The sequence below is a fragment of the Pecten maximus genome, chromosome 4, assembly GCF_902652985.1.
Source record: "Pecten maximus chromosome 4, xPecMax1.1, whole genome shotgun sequence".
Classification (NCBI taxonomy): domain Eukaryota; kingdom Metazoa; phylum Mollusca; class Bivalvia; order Pectinida; family Pectinidae; genus Pecten; species Pecten maximus.
In genome coordinates, this window is record NC_047018.1 from 26,112,555 (window position 1) to 26,129,988 (window position 17,434).

Sequence of the window (17,434 nt, forward strand, 5' to 3'; positions counted from 1 at the left end):
TGCAGGGCTTTACTTATTAAATACTTTCCATACAATGAAGAGCTGATCAATTCAGCATCTTCGTAAATGATCAAGAGCAATGTCAAGTTTCCCTAAGTAACAGGTGAGCATACACGCCCATTGCGCCTCTTGTTTATGGTACTGATATTAGTCTTTCAGCATTCAGATTTGAAACGAAATCCAAACAAACACGTTCAGTAATGTTGCAGTATGAAGTTTCTATTTTAAGTGGTGAAAATCGTTTAGTGACTGACCTTTAAACCAATGGAGCAATGCCAACCAACATTACTTCAGAACGCTAAAAAGAGTAATAACGTACTCCAGTACGGGAGCGTACTTTCTAGTAGGAAAATTGACCTTCAAACATGAAAGACAATTCATAGCAAGCACTTTCGGGAGCTATGGCCCCATCTACAACCCTCTATACATCCATGGATTGGAAGTTGTGAAACGTATTCGGGTATAAAACAACCTGACATAGGTTCCATCGAAGAGTATAGTTATTATTTAAATCAATTACTTGAGGCCTACAGTTATGTACATTCTCTTGTGCAATGCTCATTTGAATATATTTATTTTAAAACGGATGTGTACACTGCCTTTAAACACCAGGAATTTGAGCAGACCTATGATAGATAGTTATATAGGTCTCTAATATAAGGTTTTTATTGTATTATTTTATCACATTATTACATATATATGAATATGTTTATCAGTCATTTTTTCCACATCGAGATTAATTGCCCGGATCAAGATTGGAAAAGCAAAAACAAAAACATCTATATGGCATACTGTACGTACACAGACTAATACAATTAGTACCTGCCCGTGACTATTGATCCAGTGTCTGAAATATCTTACCTGTTGTCTACTATTGTCTATAAAAACAAGCCATCGATTAGTTGATGATGAAAAATTAATTTACCAATTACCAATGAAAGTTGTCTGACGCTGCCAACACAGTGGAAGGTTTTATACAGAGTGACATGATTTTGCGTTACCGAAAAAGTTCAGTACCATCTCAAAATGTGGAAGTGATTTGAAGTGTTCCCGATTTCTGATCTGCATACGAAATAACTGTTCTAAACATGAAGTTCTCATGAGAAACTATGACGTACAAAATACACCTGTATGTTCTCATCAGTAACTATGACGTACAAAATACACCTGTATGTTATCATCAGTAACTATGACGTACAAAATACACCTGTATGTTCCCATCTGTAACTGACGTACAAAATACAACTGTATGTTCTCATCAGTAACTATTACGTACAAAATACAACTGTACAAATGTAGGTTCTCATCAGTAACTATTACACGTATAAAATACAACTGTATGTGCTCATCAGTAACTATTACGTACAAAATACAACTGTATGTTCTCATCAGTAACTGTGACGTACAGAATACACATGTATGTTCTCATCGGTAACTATGACGTACAAAATACAACTGTATGTTCTCATCAGCAACTATGACGTACAGAATACACCTGTATGTTCTCATCGGTAACTATGACGTACAAAATACAACTGTATGTTCTCATTAGTAACTAAAACGTACAAAATACACCTGTATGTCCTCATCGGTAACTATGACGTACAAAATACACCTGTATGTTCTCATTAGTAACTATATGACGTACAAAATACACCTGTATGGTCTCATCAGCAACTATGACGTACAGAATACACCTGTATGTTCTCATCGGTAACTACAACTGTATGTTCTCATCAGTAACTGACGTACAAAATACACCTGTATGTTCTCAGTAGTAACTATGACGTACAGAATACACCTGTATGTTCTCATCGGTAACTATGACGTACAAAATACAACTGTATGTTCTCATTAGTAACTAAAACGTACAAAATACACCTGTATGTTCTCATCGGTAACTATGACGTACAAAATACACCTGTATGTTCTCATTAGTAACTACATGACGTACAAAATACACCTGTATGTTCTCATTAGTAACTATATGACGTACAAAATACACCTGTATGTTCTCATCAGCAACTATGACGTACAGAATACACCTGTATGTTCTCATCGGTAACTACAACTGTATGTTCTCATCGGTAACTGACGTACAAAATACACCTGTATGTTCTCAGTAGTAACTATGACGTACAAAATACACCTGTATGTTCTCATCAGTAACTATGACGTACAGAATACACCTGTATGTTCTCATCGGTAACTACAACTGTATGTTCTCATCAGTACCAGACGTACAAAATACACCTGTATGTTCTCATCGGTAACTATGACGTACAAAATACACCTGTATGTTCTCATCAGTAACTATATGACGTACAAAATACACCTGTATGTTCTCATCAGTAACTATGACGTACAAAATACACTTTTGTACTCATTAGTAACTATATGACGTACAAAATACACCTGTATGTTCTCATCAGTAACTATAACGTACCGTTATAAAATATACCTATCTGTTCCAGAATCTCAACCGTACTCGGATGGCTTGTTGGTTGACTCCGGGTGCATGCTGACGTAATTGAAAATAAATATGCTCTGCAGTTTACACTTACATTCTTATTTACATAGGCAAACATACTAATGTTTGCTTACACTACAGGGATGAGTCATATCTAAAATCGTGTAGAGTGAACGGCCTTTGATTAACTTTGATCAAAAAACACCTGTAGGTTCTCATTAGTAACTATATAACGTACAAAATACACCTGTATGTTCTCATTAGTAACTATATGACGTACAAAATACACCTGTATGTTCTCATTAGTAACTATATGACGTACAAAATACACCTATATGTTCTCATTAGTAACTATGACGTACATAATACAACTGTATGTTCTCATCAGTAACTATGACGTACAAAATACACCTGTATGTTCTCATTAGTAACTATATGACGTACAAAATACTCCTGTATGTTCTCATTAGTAACTATATGACGTACAAAATACACCTGTATGTTCTCATCAGTAACTATATGACGTACAAAATACACCTGTATGTTCTCATCAGTAACTATGACGTACAAAATACACTTTTGTACTCATTAGTAACTATATGACGTACAAAATACACCTGTATGTTCTCATTAGTAACTATATGACGTACAAAATACACCTGTATGTTCTCATCAGTAACTATAACGTACCGTTATAAAATATACCTATCTGTTCCAGAATCTCAACCGTACTCGGATGGCTTGTTGGTTGACTCCGGGTGCATGCTGACGTAATTGAAAATAAATATGCTCTGCAGTTTACACTTACATTCTTATTTACATAGGCAAACATACTAATGTTTGCTTACACTACAGGGATGAGTCATATCTAAAATCGTGTAGAGTGAACGGCCTTTGATTAACTTTCTGCATTAAAACATTATAAATGTTGAAAGGTTATCACAAACCAGTATTAACTATCTACCTAGTTATCACAAACCAGTATTAATATATATACCTAGTTATCACAAACCAGTATTAACTTATATACCTAGTTATCACAAACCAGTATTAATATATATACCTAGTTATCACAAACTAGTATTAATATATATACCTAGTTATCACAAACCAGTATTAACCTATTTACCTGGTGAGTAATCGTCAGTATAACCTATCTACCTGGTTAGTACTCGTCAGTATAATCTATCTACATGGTTAGTACTCGTCAGTATAATCTATCTACCTGGTTAGTACTCGTCAGTATAACCTATCTAAAAGGTTAGTACTCGTCACTATAACCTATCTACCAGGTTAGTACTCGTCACTATAACCTATCTACATGGTTAGTACTCGTCAGTATAATCTATCTACCTGGTTAGTACTCGTCAGTATAACCTATCTACCTGGTAAGTACTCGTCAGTATAACCTATATACCTGGTTAGTACTCGTCAGTATAACCTATCTACATGGTTAGTACTCGTCAGTATAATCTATCTACCTGGTTAGTACTCGTAAGTCTAACATATCTACATGATTAGTACTCGTCAGTATAACCTATCTACATGGTTAGTACTCGTCAGTATAATCTATCTACCTGGTTAGTACCGGTACTCTTGCGAATAATTTGCCTAACTGACCCGTGATGAATATATTAGTAATACCTCATGCCAACTGGTAACAGCAGTATTTACTTCAATTTAATTACTGTAAAAGGTTCTTTATGATGAATGCTTCAGACGACTTAGCCCGGGGATGGGGTCAAATCGTCTATTGTTATGAGCCATCCGGCGATTTTGATATTCATTACAAAGACACATCTTGCATTCATGCAAATATAATGACATTCAAGTCTAAAATGACGAGCGCTTTCGAAAATTTGGGTCACTTAACATGCGTGTGCCTCTTGAACTTCTTATCTTAAAAAACAGAACATGGTATTCATCATTACATGGGATCCTTAATATCCTGTTTTACTTTCTGTGTTTAGGACACAGACACGCCGTGTGATACAGATCAATAGTAGAACATTGGGGTAACTCTGTCGTTAAACATTGTGAAACGTTTTTGTTCTGATGTCAAATAGCTCAACTCGTGATTATTTATACTGAACCACAATCAGTCTCAATTAAATACCTATTAATATTTTGTATATATTCATTTTTGATTTCATAAAAACCGTTAGTCATTGAAGTTGTATGTATTATGTATGTCGCGGCTTTTCGCTTGACTGGTAGAATTGATCTAGACATGTATATGGGTCCGTCAAATCCTTTGTTCCCATATAAGTTGGTTGTGATATACATTTATAGGTGTACAATACGAGTATATACCTGTGATCCGACACTATGATATACCCGTAATGCCAACTAAGTCGCTCATACGTTTGCTTATCGCCTTCATTCTGCCAGTGTCGTTAATGTTTCCGAGGATCATTCGTTGGTAGGGACTTATTTCGGGTAGTCTCGGGATTTTAACAGAGAAAGTGGCAGGTGTAATAATGTAAACCAATATCAGTGAGTTTCCGCTATGGTTGTTAATTAACTTTACACCAGTAATTATTAATTAATCACTAGACGAAGTTGAGATATGGATTTGACACCCTTGAGAATATGACAATATACATATCGGAGTGGTCATTTAACAGAAAACAACGTCAGATCGTCGTGTGACACTAATACCAACTCTAGTCTTTAATCTTAGTTGAAATTAACTTATCAACGGAACCAAAATGTCGATGGATTTTAAGAAATATACCTACAGACCCAGTCGTCCTGACAACCGTTTCCGGTAAGTAGACTTCGTTACGACTGTATGTAGTATGTAGAGAGCGGTAGTGACCAATTGGTATCAACCAATCACGTTGGAACAATTCTGGAGTTGCTGATGTCAACGACAGCCAATGTTACACATATAGGTTTATATCACAACGATTGCCATTAGAACTAAATAAGTGTGACAGGCATTCCGTTTAAGCGATAGAGGTAATGTATGTTTTATAATTCAAGATCAATAAACAAGCCTTTTAAAACGAGTAAAGATAAACTACATAAAACCATCTTGTATGCTAAAGATAAGTCCCCAGTTTGTACGAGACTATATCCCGCTGATAGATGGGTTTAATTAAGTATCGATACCTAGTGCTGTAGAAATATACATCAACATCCCGTGTCGATATGCTGAACATTTTCACACAAACAAACAAACATTTCAAGTTCAGTATACACATTAAATGGATTGTTTACAATTGATTTAAATTAAAATGTTATTCTGGCTGTGGCGGTGTGAGGATGGTAGCTTGCGAACTCATAGTAAGGTATATACACCCAAGACGGTCTCTACCGACGTCGGTAAATCAATATACTCACTTTCGTAATTATTTCCTTTTTAAATTCTATTCAGCCCATAGTGTAGTTGGCGACATGATTGATAGTCATTCAACAACGTAAGCTAGATCTATATTGAAGGGAAAACGTCCGGACATAAAACCTATACTATAATGGATCGCAGTTTAACTAAGTACACGGTATAGATGTACAATTTTGACAATATCTGTCTCAAAAACCCTGTAGTGAAGGCGTCTCGGTAAAATAGGGATTTTTGATATTCTCTTTTATTGGCAGTGAATATGTTCTCATAGGATTATGTAAAATAAGTAAAGCCCTATATAACTTGCAGCCTAATTCGTAATAGTGCACTTAAAGGTTTAAGAAATAAGTTAAGAAATGTAGGACCAGTGTCACAATTAGTTTGCAGGGGTAGAATTTTGGCAAATAAAACTTCACACTTGCCAACATGTGTTTTAAATTAAAGGGCGACTTCATTGTGTTTTAATAACGTTGTCTGACGAAGACTGAAATGTGATTCATATTTAATTAAATATGTAATTTGTTTTTGCCAATTAGCATGCCTATACGTACAAAGGTGTTATATATGCGGTGTGTTGTAGTGACCCTTATCTATGGTAGTATGTGCCGGATGGCACCGTGTCTGCGTCTATACTTAACCGTGTGAGATCTAACAATTTTTATAACTAATCAAAGCATCACAGGGACTTGACAACACATTACAGGGTTATTATTTAACCTATCCTGGTGTATATCGGGTAATGATCAAAGTTTTATCGGTCAGCGGTGTAAATATTTCGGTGTTTCGACCCTCTCACCAGATCGGATGATTCCACTTTGTATGTATGCATCATGTAAACGTATTCTTGTGTAATTGGTACCATACCAGCAGGCCAAGGTTTCATCAATCTTCCTTAACTTAAATTTTCCACAGAAAAGTGTTACATAACTTAAGGAAAATGATCTTGGTTAAGGAACCCTCATTAAATCTGTAACGCTTTCCTGTGGGAAATTTTAAGTTCGGGAGTATCGATGACACTGGGGCCTGCTGGTATAGAAGTTAGCAACTTCACGAGATTGTATCTCATGATATGTTGATAGACCTCGTCTGACGTCATACAACATGGAGTCCAAATTCCCGAAACTCGAGGATTTATACGTATAAGCACAGAGAAATCACAAGAGAGTTTTACCGGAATACCTTGTAGAGTGGTACCAGGTGGTATCGATATAAACACCCCCAGAACAATACACGAATATGAACTCATGTGTTGATCTTGACCAAAGCCTATTAAGGTCATGCCGTTCTGTAATCGGTGGGCTTTATATACAGTGTATGAGGTTACCTGATTTCACCTGACAAATTCTACGGACTATCGATATAATATGGGAATTAAAAGAGGACATATTCGCCAAGCAGTATTATAAATGTATACGTTATTTTCAGCATTCAAATAATTAAGCTATTCGGCAATTTGTCTGTAATATTTCATGGTATTGGTAATCGTCAGCTATATTGGACTCGTAGCCGTGACTTACGAAGCATAACATTTCCATAGGAAAGCATTATTGGAAATCTTAGTTAAGGAACTTTCTTTAAACAGTGAGATACATGCACGTGATAAATGTTAAGTTAAGGAATCTTGATTAAATTGGGACCTAGGTAAAATTGACACTTGTCCATAATTAGCTTAGTTTTCGACCATAGGAGATGACATTATTTTCACCAAGACTCCGGATAAATTTTACAAGACCGCACAAAATACTCGAAACTATGTGCTCGTCGACTTCGCTGAAACAGGTTCCCTAAAGAGAAAATGCGTTGGGATCAAACCGAGGTTCGAACCTCGGACAACCAATGCAAACTCTAACGGACGCATTAACCAACTGAGATGCCCAGTCACCAATCGCATCATCTCGGTCATTTCCGACAATACTCGGAATCAAACTTACGTGAGAACCATAATGCCATCATATAGGAGATCACGTGGGGATATGATAAAAGTATTTAAAATCCTTCCTGGAAAATATGACAAAGAATTCAAACTTATTTACTGTGAAAGAATCTTCAACCACACGAGGCCATAACTGGAAAATATATAAAGAGTTTTCGAAGTTAAATATGAGGAAATCTTCGTTCACACAGTTGCCATGTGGAACAGTCTTCCTTTGAGGGTAGTGAACGTAGGGTTAGTTTAACAATTTTAGTACGAACTAGATGAACACTGGGGAAAATCAACCACACAAATACTGTTCCATAAGCTTTAACACTACAATTATTATCAAGTTTCCGTATACTAAGAGCTGACTTTCAAAAGATTGTAAATCCTGTACATGTTTTATATATATTGTCAGAACAAATCTGTGTATCAGTAAGAATTAAACACCAGCCCCGGTGCAGTTTCCAATGAACTCGTATAAAACGGCAATAGCAGCGAAAGACACTAATGAAGTGAAATTTCGTTAGTTTGGCGGTCACTTGGAGTCCGAAAATAGCATGCCTATTAGACGGACACTCTAACTGACGTTAGTGTTAATCAAAGTCCAGCACCGCTTCACTAAATCAAAACTTTGTGTTCAGTTCCATGCCTTGCCTGCATAAAACGTCTGAAAAGTCGAATACTTGTATCTGGAATGGCAATACTAACGTCAAAACTTATTTTGAATCATAAACGTATCAATCAGCAATGTTCACACAAAAAATCATACCTTTGTTCATTGTTTCTACTTAGCAGGAGCGCGTTAGAGATTTGGGCACCAGCAATCAGATAAGGCGTCATCACGTACGATCTCGTGAACTGTTGAGATTCTAGATTGTGACGTCACGGTATTGTCGCGTAACCCAGTGATAACTTTGTTTAGAGACGTGAAAAATTGTCGCGGGAAGACACTTATCTAAATAAGCCATACAGCCGGGGGGAAAAGGGGGGAGACCAATCACACGGATCGCGACTGTATTGTTTGTGAAGGTAGGTAGTGTACAAAGGGACGATCAATCCAGTTTTATAGATAAATATAATGTTTTACGCTCCGCCAAATCTACCGCTACAAATTTACCGGTATTCCGGATTTAGATTAAATATACCGGTAAGACCAACACACACCTATTTTCCACACTTTTACTTGAGGTGTCAAATTACAATTTGTGCCAACGCGTCAGACAAACGTCCAAAACGAACGATATGTCCCATACCAGTGTGCGAAAACTACAAACTGTTAGTCTAAAATCAACATACTATTAATTCGAATTTTATCCCACAAATTCTCACTATAAATTAGCCATTCCATGATATAACATGCCAGTACCCCTTTAAGTGCAACCACGGACACATATATCAATATTAATGATTATAATATACAACTCTGTGGTAAAACAGCACAGATCTTTGGTCACGAGCTCTCGATTTCTATGTATGTTACTATCAACATACTCTTGGTGTTCCATGCTCATCGTCATTTGTCCTTGTGTAGTTTGTTTGTTTTTGTTGTACGTCCTATTAACAGCCAGGGTCATTTAAGGGCGTGCCAAGTTTAGGAGGTGGAGGAAAGCTGGAGTACCCAGAGAAAAACCACCGACCTACGGTCAGTTCCTGACAACTGCCCCACGTAGGTTTCGAACTCTCGACCCAGAGGAGGGCTAGTGATAAGGTTTCGGGACACCTTAACCACTAACATCCCCTGAAGACTGATGTAATTGGATTCGTCTGGCCTTTTTGAAGTTGGGTGATTGGCCTCGCCTTTTCTGAATACTGTGGTAATTGATCTCGCCTTTTTTTAGGAACGGAGATTGATCTGGCCTTTTTTGAGGACAGGTGATTGGCCTTGCCATTTTGAGGACAGGTGATTGGCCTTGCCATTTTGAGGACAGGTGATTGGCCTTGCCATTTTGAAGACAGGTGATTTACCTGGCCTTTTTGAAGACTGGCGATTAGTCTCGCCTTTTCTGAAGATTGTGGTGATTGGCCTGACCTTTTCTGAAGATTGTGGTGATTGGCCTGGCTTTTGTTAGGACTGTAGTGATGGTGATCCGTGTATTCATCCAGACTTGTTGAGTAACATTATAAGAAATGGGTTTTTTTCTCTGCAACCTCTTTGACAATTTATGGATGTCTTCCCCTTGTATCATTTTGCGTGGTCTTCCTCGATTACTGTGATGTTTACCCCAAACACGCCTGCCTGTCTAGTTTATCATAATCAGTTGAAAGCCTTGTGTCTGGTGATGTCATTCGCGTGTGCTGTTATCAATAAATCTTCCTGGTTCCGTTTTACGACCATGACTCTGACGTCTTCAACATCGTCCTAAATAACTATCACCAAGGGTTAACAATCCAACACTTTACTAAGGTGGTAGTTCTTATACTTTCCTGCGTCTCCAATTAAGTCGTTTGTATTCTCATTTCAGGACAAATTATGCACTGATGTCGCAATGGATGGCCCAGCCCACTAGAGGGACGCGTGGCGACATGGAAATCCAAAGTGCCGTGTACGGCAAGAAAGTGGCACGCTCAGACAACCCGTACATGGACCAATCGTCTCCTCGGGGGTACGCAAAGGCTGCAGCTGTAAGTATAACTTAAAGTTGAGTGAGTCCCAATTGGTTTACTGGTAATTAACTTTTGAACAAGTGAATTTGAGCAAAATCTTAGGATTTGGGGGAAATCTCAAGAGTTGAGGAAACAAACTGAGTTAATGAAGGGTTTTGCAAGCCATTTGGAGGAATCTCAAATAATCAGAGGACATCCTCAGATTTGAGGAAGCGGGCCTGGTTCATTAAGATCACATGACATATCTCCAAGAGAGAATGAGGGCCGTGTACCCAAGGACTGGTCTCATTTGGTTAGTTTATGTCGACGAGGTAGCACTCCAAATTAAACAAGACAAGCGGCTATTGCAAAATGGACAAAATCGTTTAGGGTTAGGGTTAGAGTGATTGAGCATCCGCCTTATTCACCTGATCTCGCTCCATAAGACTTTCATCTATTTCCAAAATTAAAAACAGCTTTTTCAGGCACCCTAACCCTAACCACAGAGTGGGTGACTTTCTGAACAGCCGAGAAAAGGAGTTCTCTAAATGTAGTATTGTGGCCCTTAAACACCGCTGGCGAAAGTGTATAGATACCGAAGAGGATTATGTTGAAAAATAATACCATGTGTCTCAGCAAAATTCAAATCCTTCAATATGAGGCCCACAACTTATCAATCAGCCCTCGTATCAAAAAGAGTTTCATTAATAACTATCAATTGATTTAAATACAGAAAAAATAGTATTTGTTACATCCGCGATTTAATATTTGCTGCAGTTCATGCTATCATGAACTGCACACAAGTTCATCATAGATATTTAGTGACTGTACAGCGTAAATATTAGTAGAGTTCTAAAGATTGTGTAATACCAAGATGTACAGTGTACTTAGGGTAGATCATACCAAACATTATAGACACGCGCCGGAGCAGGCTCTTGTTTCCGACCATGGCTTTCTTAGCAGACCTCGTGGTTTGATAACAGACATCACTGTATATTTACCATTGTATGGCACTGCCACTATATAACCCTACCAATTCAGTTGCGAGTTCACCAGCTTATGAACTGCCAACTGAAATTTGAATTTGAAAATTAAAAAAAAAAAAAAAATCGCAGATGGTAAATATAGGCATTGAAAGGCTTTCAGTTGGCATTCTGAAAGCCGTTCAATGCTTAAATGATAGCAGACCTCGCGAGTTTGATAATATTAGACCTATTGTCAGTTTGACAATATTAGACCTATTGTTAGTTTGACAATATTAGACCTATTGTCAGTTTGATAATATTAGACCTATTGTTAGTTTGACAATATTAGACCTATTGTTAGTTTGACAATATTAGACCTATTGTTAGTTTGACAATATTAGACCTATTGTTAATTTCACAATATTAGACCTATTGTTTGTTTGACAATATTAGACCTATTGTTAATTTCACAATATTAGACCTATTGTTAGTTTGACAATATTAGACCTATTGTTAGTTTGACAATATTAGACCTATTGTTAGTTTGACAATATTAGACCTATTGTTAGTTTCACAGCAGACCTCGTGAATTATCAGAAGACCTTGAGGTTTGATTTGCTATATCAGCAGATCTTTTTACCGGAATATAAATCTTCCTACTGACATTGACCAGGTCCTGACAGACCCTGTGTGGATATTCGGGTCGGCTGACACACCAGAACTAATGCTTTGTTGTGGAGTGGTGTCAGGTAGCCGATAATAGTGACGGCTGGGGCATTTATATACAATTGGTAACGCATTTAGTCAAACTTTATACATGTATATAATTATTAGTGATCGAGAACACTTAAAACACTACACAGTCATAAAACGACCTTCATTCTGTTATCAGCTCTCAACATCATTGCTGTCATTTGTGTATACTTATACCCCCTACAGGCTTGGGGGAAGTGAAACAGCATGCTTGATTGCACGAATGTTTCTTCTTGGGAACACTGGGGTTGGGGTATATCACTTAGGGACACTGGCCATGGGGTTGGGGTATATCACTTAGGGACACTGGCCATGGGGTTAGGATATATCACTTGGTTTGGGATAAATTGCATCTTTTTGGATTCCTTAAATACAAGTTTTCTGCATTTGACATAGACCATTGTACGGACAGTCAGGACTACCAGGTATTGTTGTTAGAGAGAGTATTTCTCCCCTCCCAGACATACCTTATTATACAAATTGACCTTTGACACATGTGTTGTAAATAGAAGAGTGATTACCGCCTCACAGTATTATACATCCTGGCCGTTGTATCTGACCTATGGTCAAATGTTGACCCTGACCTTTGTATTTGACCGATGATCTGTGTGTTGTAGATAGAGGAGGGAGTACCGCCTCACATAATGTATTTCGCATGTTGACCTTGACCTTTAACATTTGTTTTTTTATTTATGATGTGCGTGTTGTAGATAGAGGAGGGAGCACCGCCCCACACACGGTTCGCTGAGGACGGAGGCTATGATGACTTCCACAAGGCGTTCCGTGCTATCAGCAAGCAGTGGCCGAACAAGAGCCACCCAAACTTTGGACCCCCTAGGTACGAGCGATTTGTAGAAAGCGAATATCTGGTTTACAACAAATTTATCTATATATATATATATAAAAAAAAAACGTCGGACAAAACAATACATTTGTATAAACTATTTCAAAATTAGTAAGCTGGTTTTTAAATTCTGGTCACATGCATGGTCCATATATGACTTTTTGTGTTTGATTTTTCTTTCGTTGTACACTACTTTAACCAGCTGTGCATTGGATGAATAATTTCAGATTACATATCACCAAGTGTGGTCTGGGACATGTTTTTTAGTCCAGAACCACCCGACATAACATGTGTATGATTGCAGGCTACGTATGGGTCGGGCTGGCGGGAGCTGGCGTCACGTGAAGGAGGTCTTGCAGGCAGGGGGAGCCAGGATTGTCTTTGTTGATGGTATGTTGTAATATGATAAAGCAAGGGTCCTATTAACATCAACTATAGAATGTGACATACCTGTGAATTAATTTCTCTGAGTGAAACGGGCATGCCTTGGTTGTTCAATATTTAACAGTTCTTTTTATATATTTGTCTGTTTTGCCTTTTCCGAAACACAATCTTGGTACTTGTATAGCGCGAGACTTGTCTTCTCTCATGTCAAGTCCCTAATTAAGCAATACAAGGTTAATAGATATGTTGACGCAGTTGGCTCAGCGTTGTTTGATGCTTCGCCCGTCTCCAATAACACGAGGCCATCGTTAGCAGCAATATCGCTTATTCATGGGGTGAATAATTGATGGTATCTATGATTCTCACCTGAGGCAGAGGTGCGTAAGAACCAAACACTAACACCGCAAACATTGTAGGATTCAAGATAATATACAAGTTCCTAACAAATTCATACCCGTTTGATCACGGCTAGAAAGATTCATTTATGCAGTTTCGGATAATATTGTATTCATACGCTGTATATTTTCCAAGGCCAAAGACGGAACGAAGACACAATTAATATGGACTTTGTTCCCGGGGGCCATCTGGTGCAAAACGCGGCTCCGAGACACGATGGCGGCCATGTGCGACTCCAAGGGATCGGCAATGGTGGCATGACAAGCATGCGCAGAGAAAAGGCTTCTCCCAAAAGAATAAACGGTAATGAACTTTAACGCCATATATTACTAGTGCATGGTTATGTAGTTATTATAAGTTCTTTTATTTAATCAATCTTTATGACAGATAAACGAGTTTTTGTTACTAGATTGTTCTACCTTGGCATGCATGTACCAGCTTAGTAGTTAACGGTGCTAAACCTCGCTAAAATTGCGATAGTGGGCGTGTCATTATCATCAGCGTCATCCCGATATTTAAAGAAAAGATAGGATGTTCATCCATACGAGGCCTATACATTGGAGCTCAAACTTTACATCAAGATCATTTAACTGTTTTGAACAAAACAATTCTTAAGGCAAACATACGAAATATTGGTTTATTGATAGATTCAGTTCTATATGAAAAAGTTAAGTGATTTAGTTTTATATAGAATATGACTGTATGTATTCTTAAAAACTATATAACTGTATAAAAGTATGTCTAAAGATGATAAAGCTACAATTTGCCTTCATTGAAATCATTGACAATTGATGACTATTGCACTACGTTGAAAATTAATACCACGTGGTTAGTTTTGTTTGTATAACCTGTCACGTGTTTCGCTAAAGTTACGTCCACCTTTGATATTTGTATAACCTGAGTCACGTGTTTCTCTATAGTTATGCCCGCCTTTGATCCCGATGGTATCAGAGATTGAACGAGGTACAGGTATCACTGCAAAAACGATTTTTTAAACATAATTTGGTTTTGCCCACATATATATATTACATGTGGCTTATATTTTTAGCTTGAACGAAACCTGTGATGAAAATATATAATATAGAGCTCGATTTACTATATAATAGAAAAATGAAAATTAAAAAGTATGGCAGCGCCTTCTTTGTAGATGGATTTAGATAAAAAAAAATTAAGAAGTTTAATCCCTTTGTAAATCGAGCATTATATTACAAAGAATGCTTGGAAATGCAGGCTATTTATTTGTGTTAAGCGAATACTTTTTTACCAGGGTCCACAGATGTTTCAATAATATTTCCAGTTCCAATAATGAGACCCAATCAGAACTAGCCCGAGTTTCCTCTGGCTCTGACACCATGTCTGATGTAGGGCCCTACACTAGACATGCTGTCAGGGCCAGAGGAAACTCGGGCTAAATAAGGACTAGAATCCCAGTTAGACAGTAGCGGATCCATGGAGGTTTCAGGTTCCCACTCATTCATATCATGTTATATTTTGAAAAGTTTCAAAAAAATGTATGTTTCTTTATCAGGAAAACCTCCATATGATATTATAAATCATACTGAAGCCGCCTATGTTATTAAATGGTGACGTTCATATTCCGAGACAAACAAATAGTGCAGCAATTCCAAGCGTTACGTTATCAAACTTTTTTTTTCACCATCACCGATAGCGGTTGCAGTTGTGTTCGTCGAGTTTTCATTTGATTACAAATATACTTTTGCTCGCTCGAGTGGCACCTGTCAGCACATTTTAACTGGTTTATTTTTGTCATTCTAACTCGATTAACATTCACGATGATGTGAATTGACTCCACCAAACGCCTGCATACAACCAACCAGTCATTGCTGAAAGGATTATTTCCATTAAAACTGACGGTGAAAAAATATATATGTATTAAGAATGCTAGGTTTAATGCTACTTTTGTTCATATTAGAATCATGATGGCATTAACGCGTCACAAATTTACTTATTTTTATCATCAATTTACTAATCAATCGATTCAAAATAAAAAAAAAACCTAATAGATCCACATCATAAAACTCCTACTTGTATATGAGAATAATTCTACTTTCATATTTTCATAGACATTTTCAAAGACACCCAGTATTTTGCCTTTTTAACCGTGAAGATGGCAACATCTAGATTATTAAGTAATGGTCAAAAAGTTAAAGAAGTTTACGAGACTAGCTGTTTTATGAAACGAATACCAAATATTTTATGAAGGTGATAAAAAAAATTTCATTTGTGTTTTCAGGCACGTCGTCATATGGTCTTGAAACAAGACAGGGACTGGAACAAAACAACTGGTGTGTGATGAGGTGATTTCTCCCCGTATTACCCCTCACATCTTCCTACATTTAATTGTATCAGTCAAATCAACACCATAAATCATCAGAAACTGCACACGCGCAATTATGTGATATTTCCATTATAAGGAGTGAATGAAGATTCCACACGTGACTTGAGTTAGTCCGTTCAGTATCTTTGTTATGTACCAATCAGTATTACTTCACGTGTTTATCGTTATTTATTAATTGTACAACATGTTTTTGCTGTTGTTACCTGTTAGAGAGTATTGCTCAATATATTCCAGTATTCAGATGTTGTTTTTTCTCTCTTTATGGGAATAAATGTTATTGTAATTTCCTGGTAACTCTATGGTAATGCATCTTTCATAATTAATAAAAATTGATGTTCTTTATTAACTTTTTCGTTTGTTTTGCTGTTTGCCTATAAACCCTGCGACTGTGTACACCAGTCGTAAACACATAAACAATTCTACTCGGTAACAGCCACACGTTATAAGACCATGTAAACAGCCGGCGACCTTGTATCTCTTAATTTGCCTACATTTTAAATTTTAAAACGATAGTTTGGGTTAAAATAAATAACAATTTCCACACCATTGCGTTTTAAAATGCAAAACGTATATCTCCTGGAGTTATCATGAACCAGAGGCCCAGAGGGCCTGCATCGATCACATGAATTTCAGTAGTACAGTGCCATGCATTACTGTAATCAACGAACACATAGCTTCCCGATTCTAAAGAAGATGCAAGGGAAATTAGTTGAAACTGACTTGCGTAAATATAACTGAATTGCCAGTTTTTGGCCCCTGGAGGGTCAGCACTATCATTTGTATAAATTTTAATACCAGTCCCCTAGGGATGCTACCACTAAAATATAAATGTTATACATCGCTTAGTTCCAGACTAAATGAACCCCGTTTGGCCCCAGCCCTCAGGCCCCCTGGGGGTCAACACATTGTTGAATCCTGACCCCATAACCATGCTACCAGAATAATGAGCAAAATCTGTTGCTTGTTATACCCCCGCAACAAAGTTAGGGGGGTATACTGGAATCAGGTTGTCTGTCTGTCCGTCTGTAGACACATTTTGTCCGGACAACTAAACCGATGGGCCGATTTCAATGAAACTTCATACAAATACAGAGGACCATGTGTAGATGTGCATGCCACTTTCTTTTTCTCAAAATTATGGTTGCTGCGCATGCTATGGCAACTGGTCACTAGAAACAGGTTTTCCGATAAGAACCATTACTTTAAGTTTGTCCGGACAACTCCTAAACCGAAGGGCCGATTTCAATGAAACTTCATACAAATATAGAGGACCATGTGTAGATGTGCATACCACTTTCTTTCTCTCAAAATTATGGTTGCTATGGCAACTGGTCACTATAAACAGGTTTCCGATAAGAACCATAACTTTAAGCTTGTCTGGACAACTCCTAAACCGAAGGGCCGATTTCAATG

The 17,434-nt window shown here is 37.4% G+C and overlaps 1 protein-coding gene across 4 annotated transcripts; it reads left to right on the forward strand.

The window, feature by feature from the left end:
• Positions 1 to 4,840: 4,840 nt before the first annotated feature.
• LOC117325633 lies at positions 4,841 to 16,367 on the forward strand. Of its 4 annotated transcripts, none has more exons than XM_033882021.1 (7): positions 4,841 to 5,240; positions 10,200 to 10,359; positions 12,749 to 12,876; positions 13,187 to 13,272; positions 13,798 to 13,965; positions 14,583 to 14,631; positions 15,917 to 16,016. In XM_033882021.1, exons 1-6 carry the CDS (start codon positions 5,182 to 5,184, stop codon positions 14,618 to 14,620), a joined length of 639 nt encoding a protein of 212 aa, XP_033737912.1. In that variant the 5' UTR covers positions 4,841 to 5,181; the 3' UTR covers positions 14,621 to 14,631; positions 15,917 to 16,016. The 4 variants fall into 4 exon arrangements, with proteins under 4 accessions (XP_033737912.1, XP_033737911.1, XP_033737910.1 ...); XM_033882020.1 differs by having other exon boundaries at positions 4,842 to 5,240; positions 14,583 to 14,625; positions 15,917 to 16,367; XM_033882019.1 differs by lacking the exon at positions 14,583 to 14,631 and having other exon boundaries at positions 4,842 to 5,240; positions 15,917 to 16,367.
• Positions 16,368 to 17,434: the final 1,067 nt, after the last annotated feature.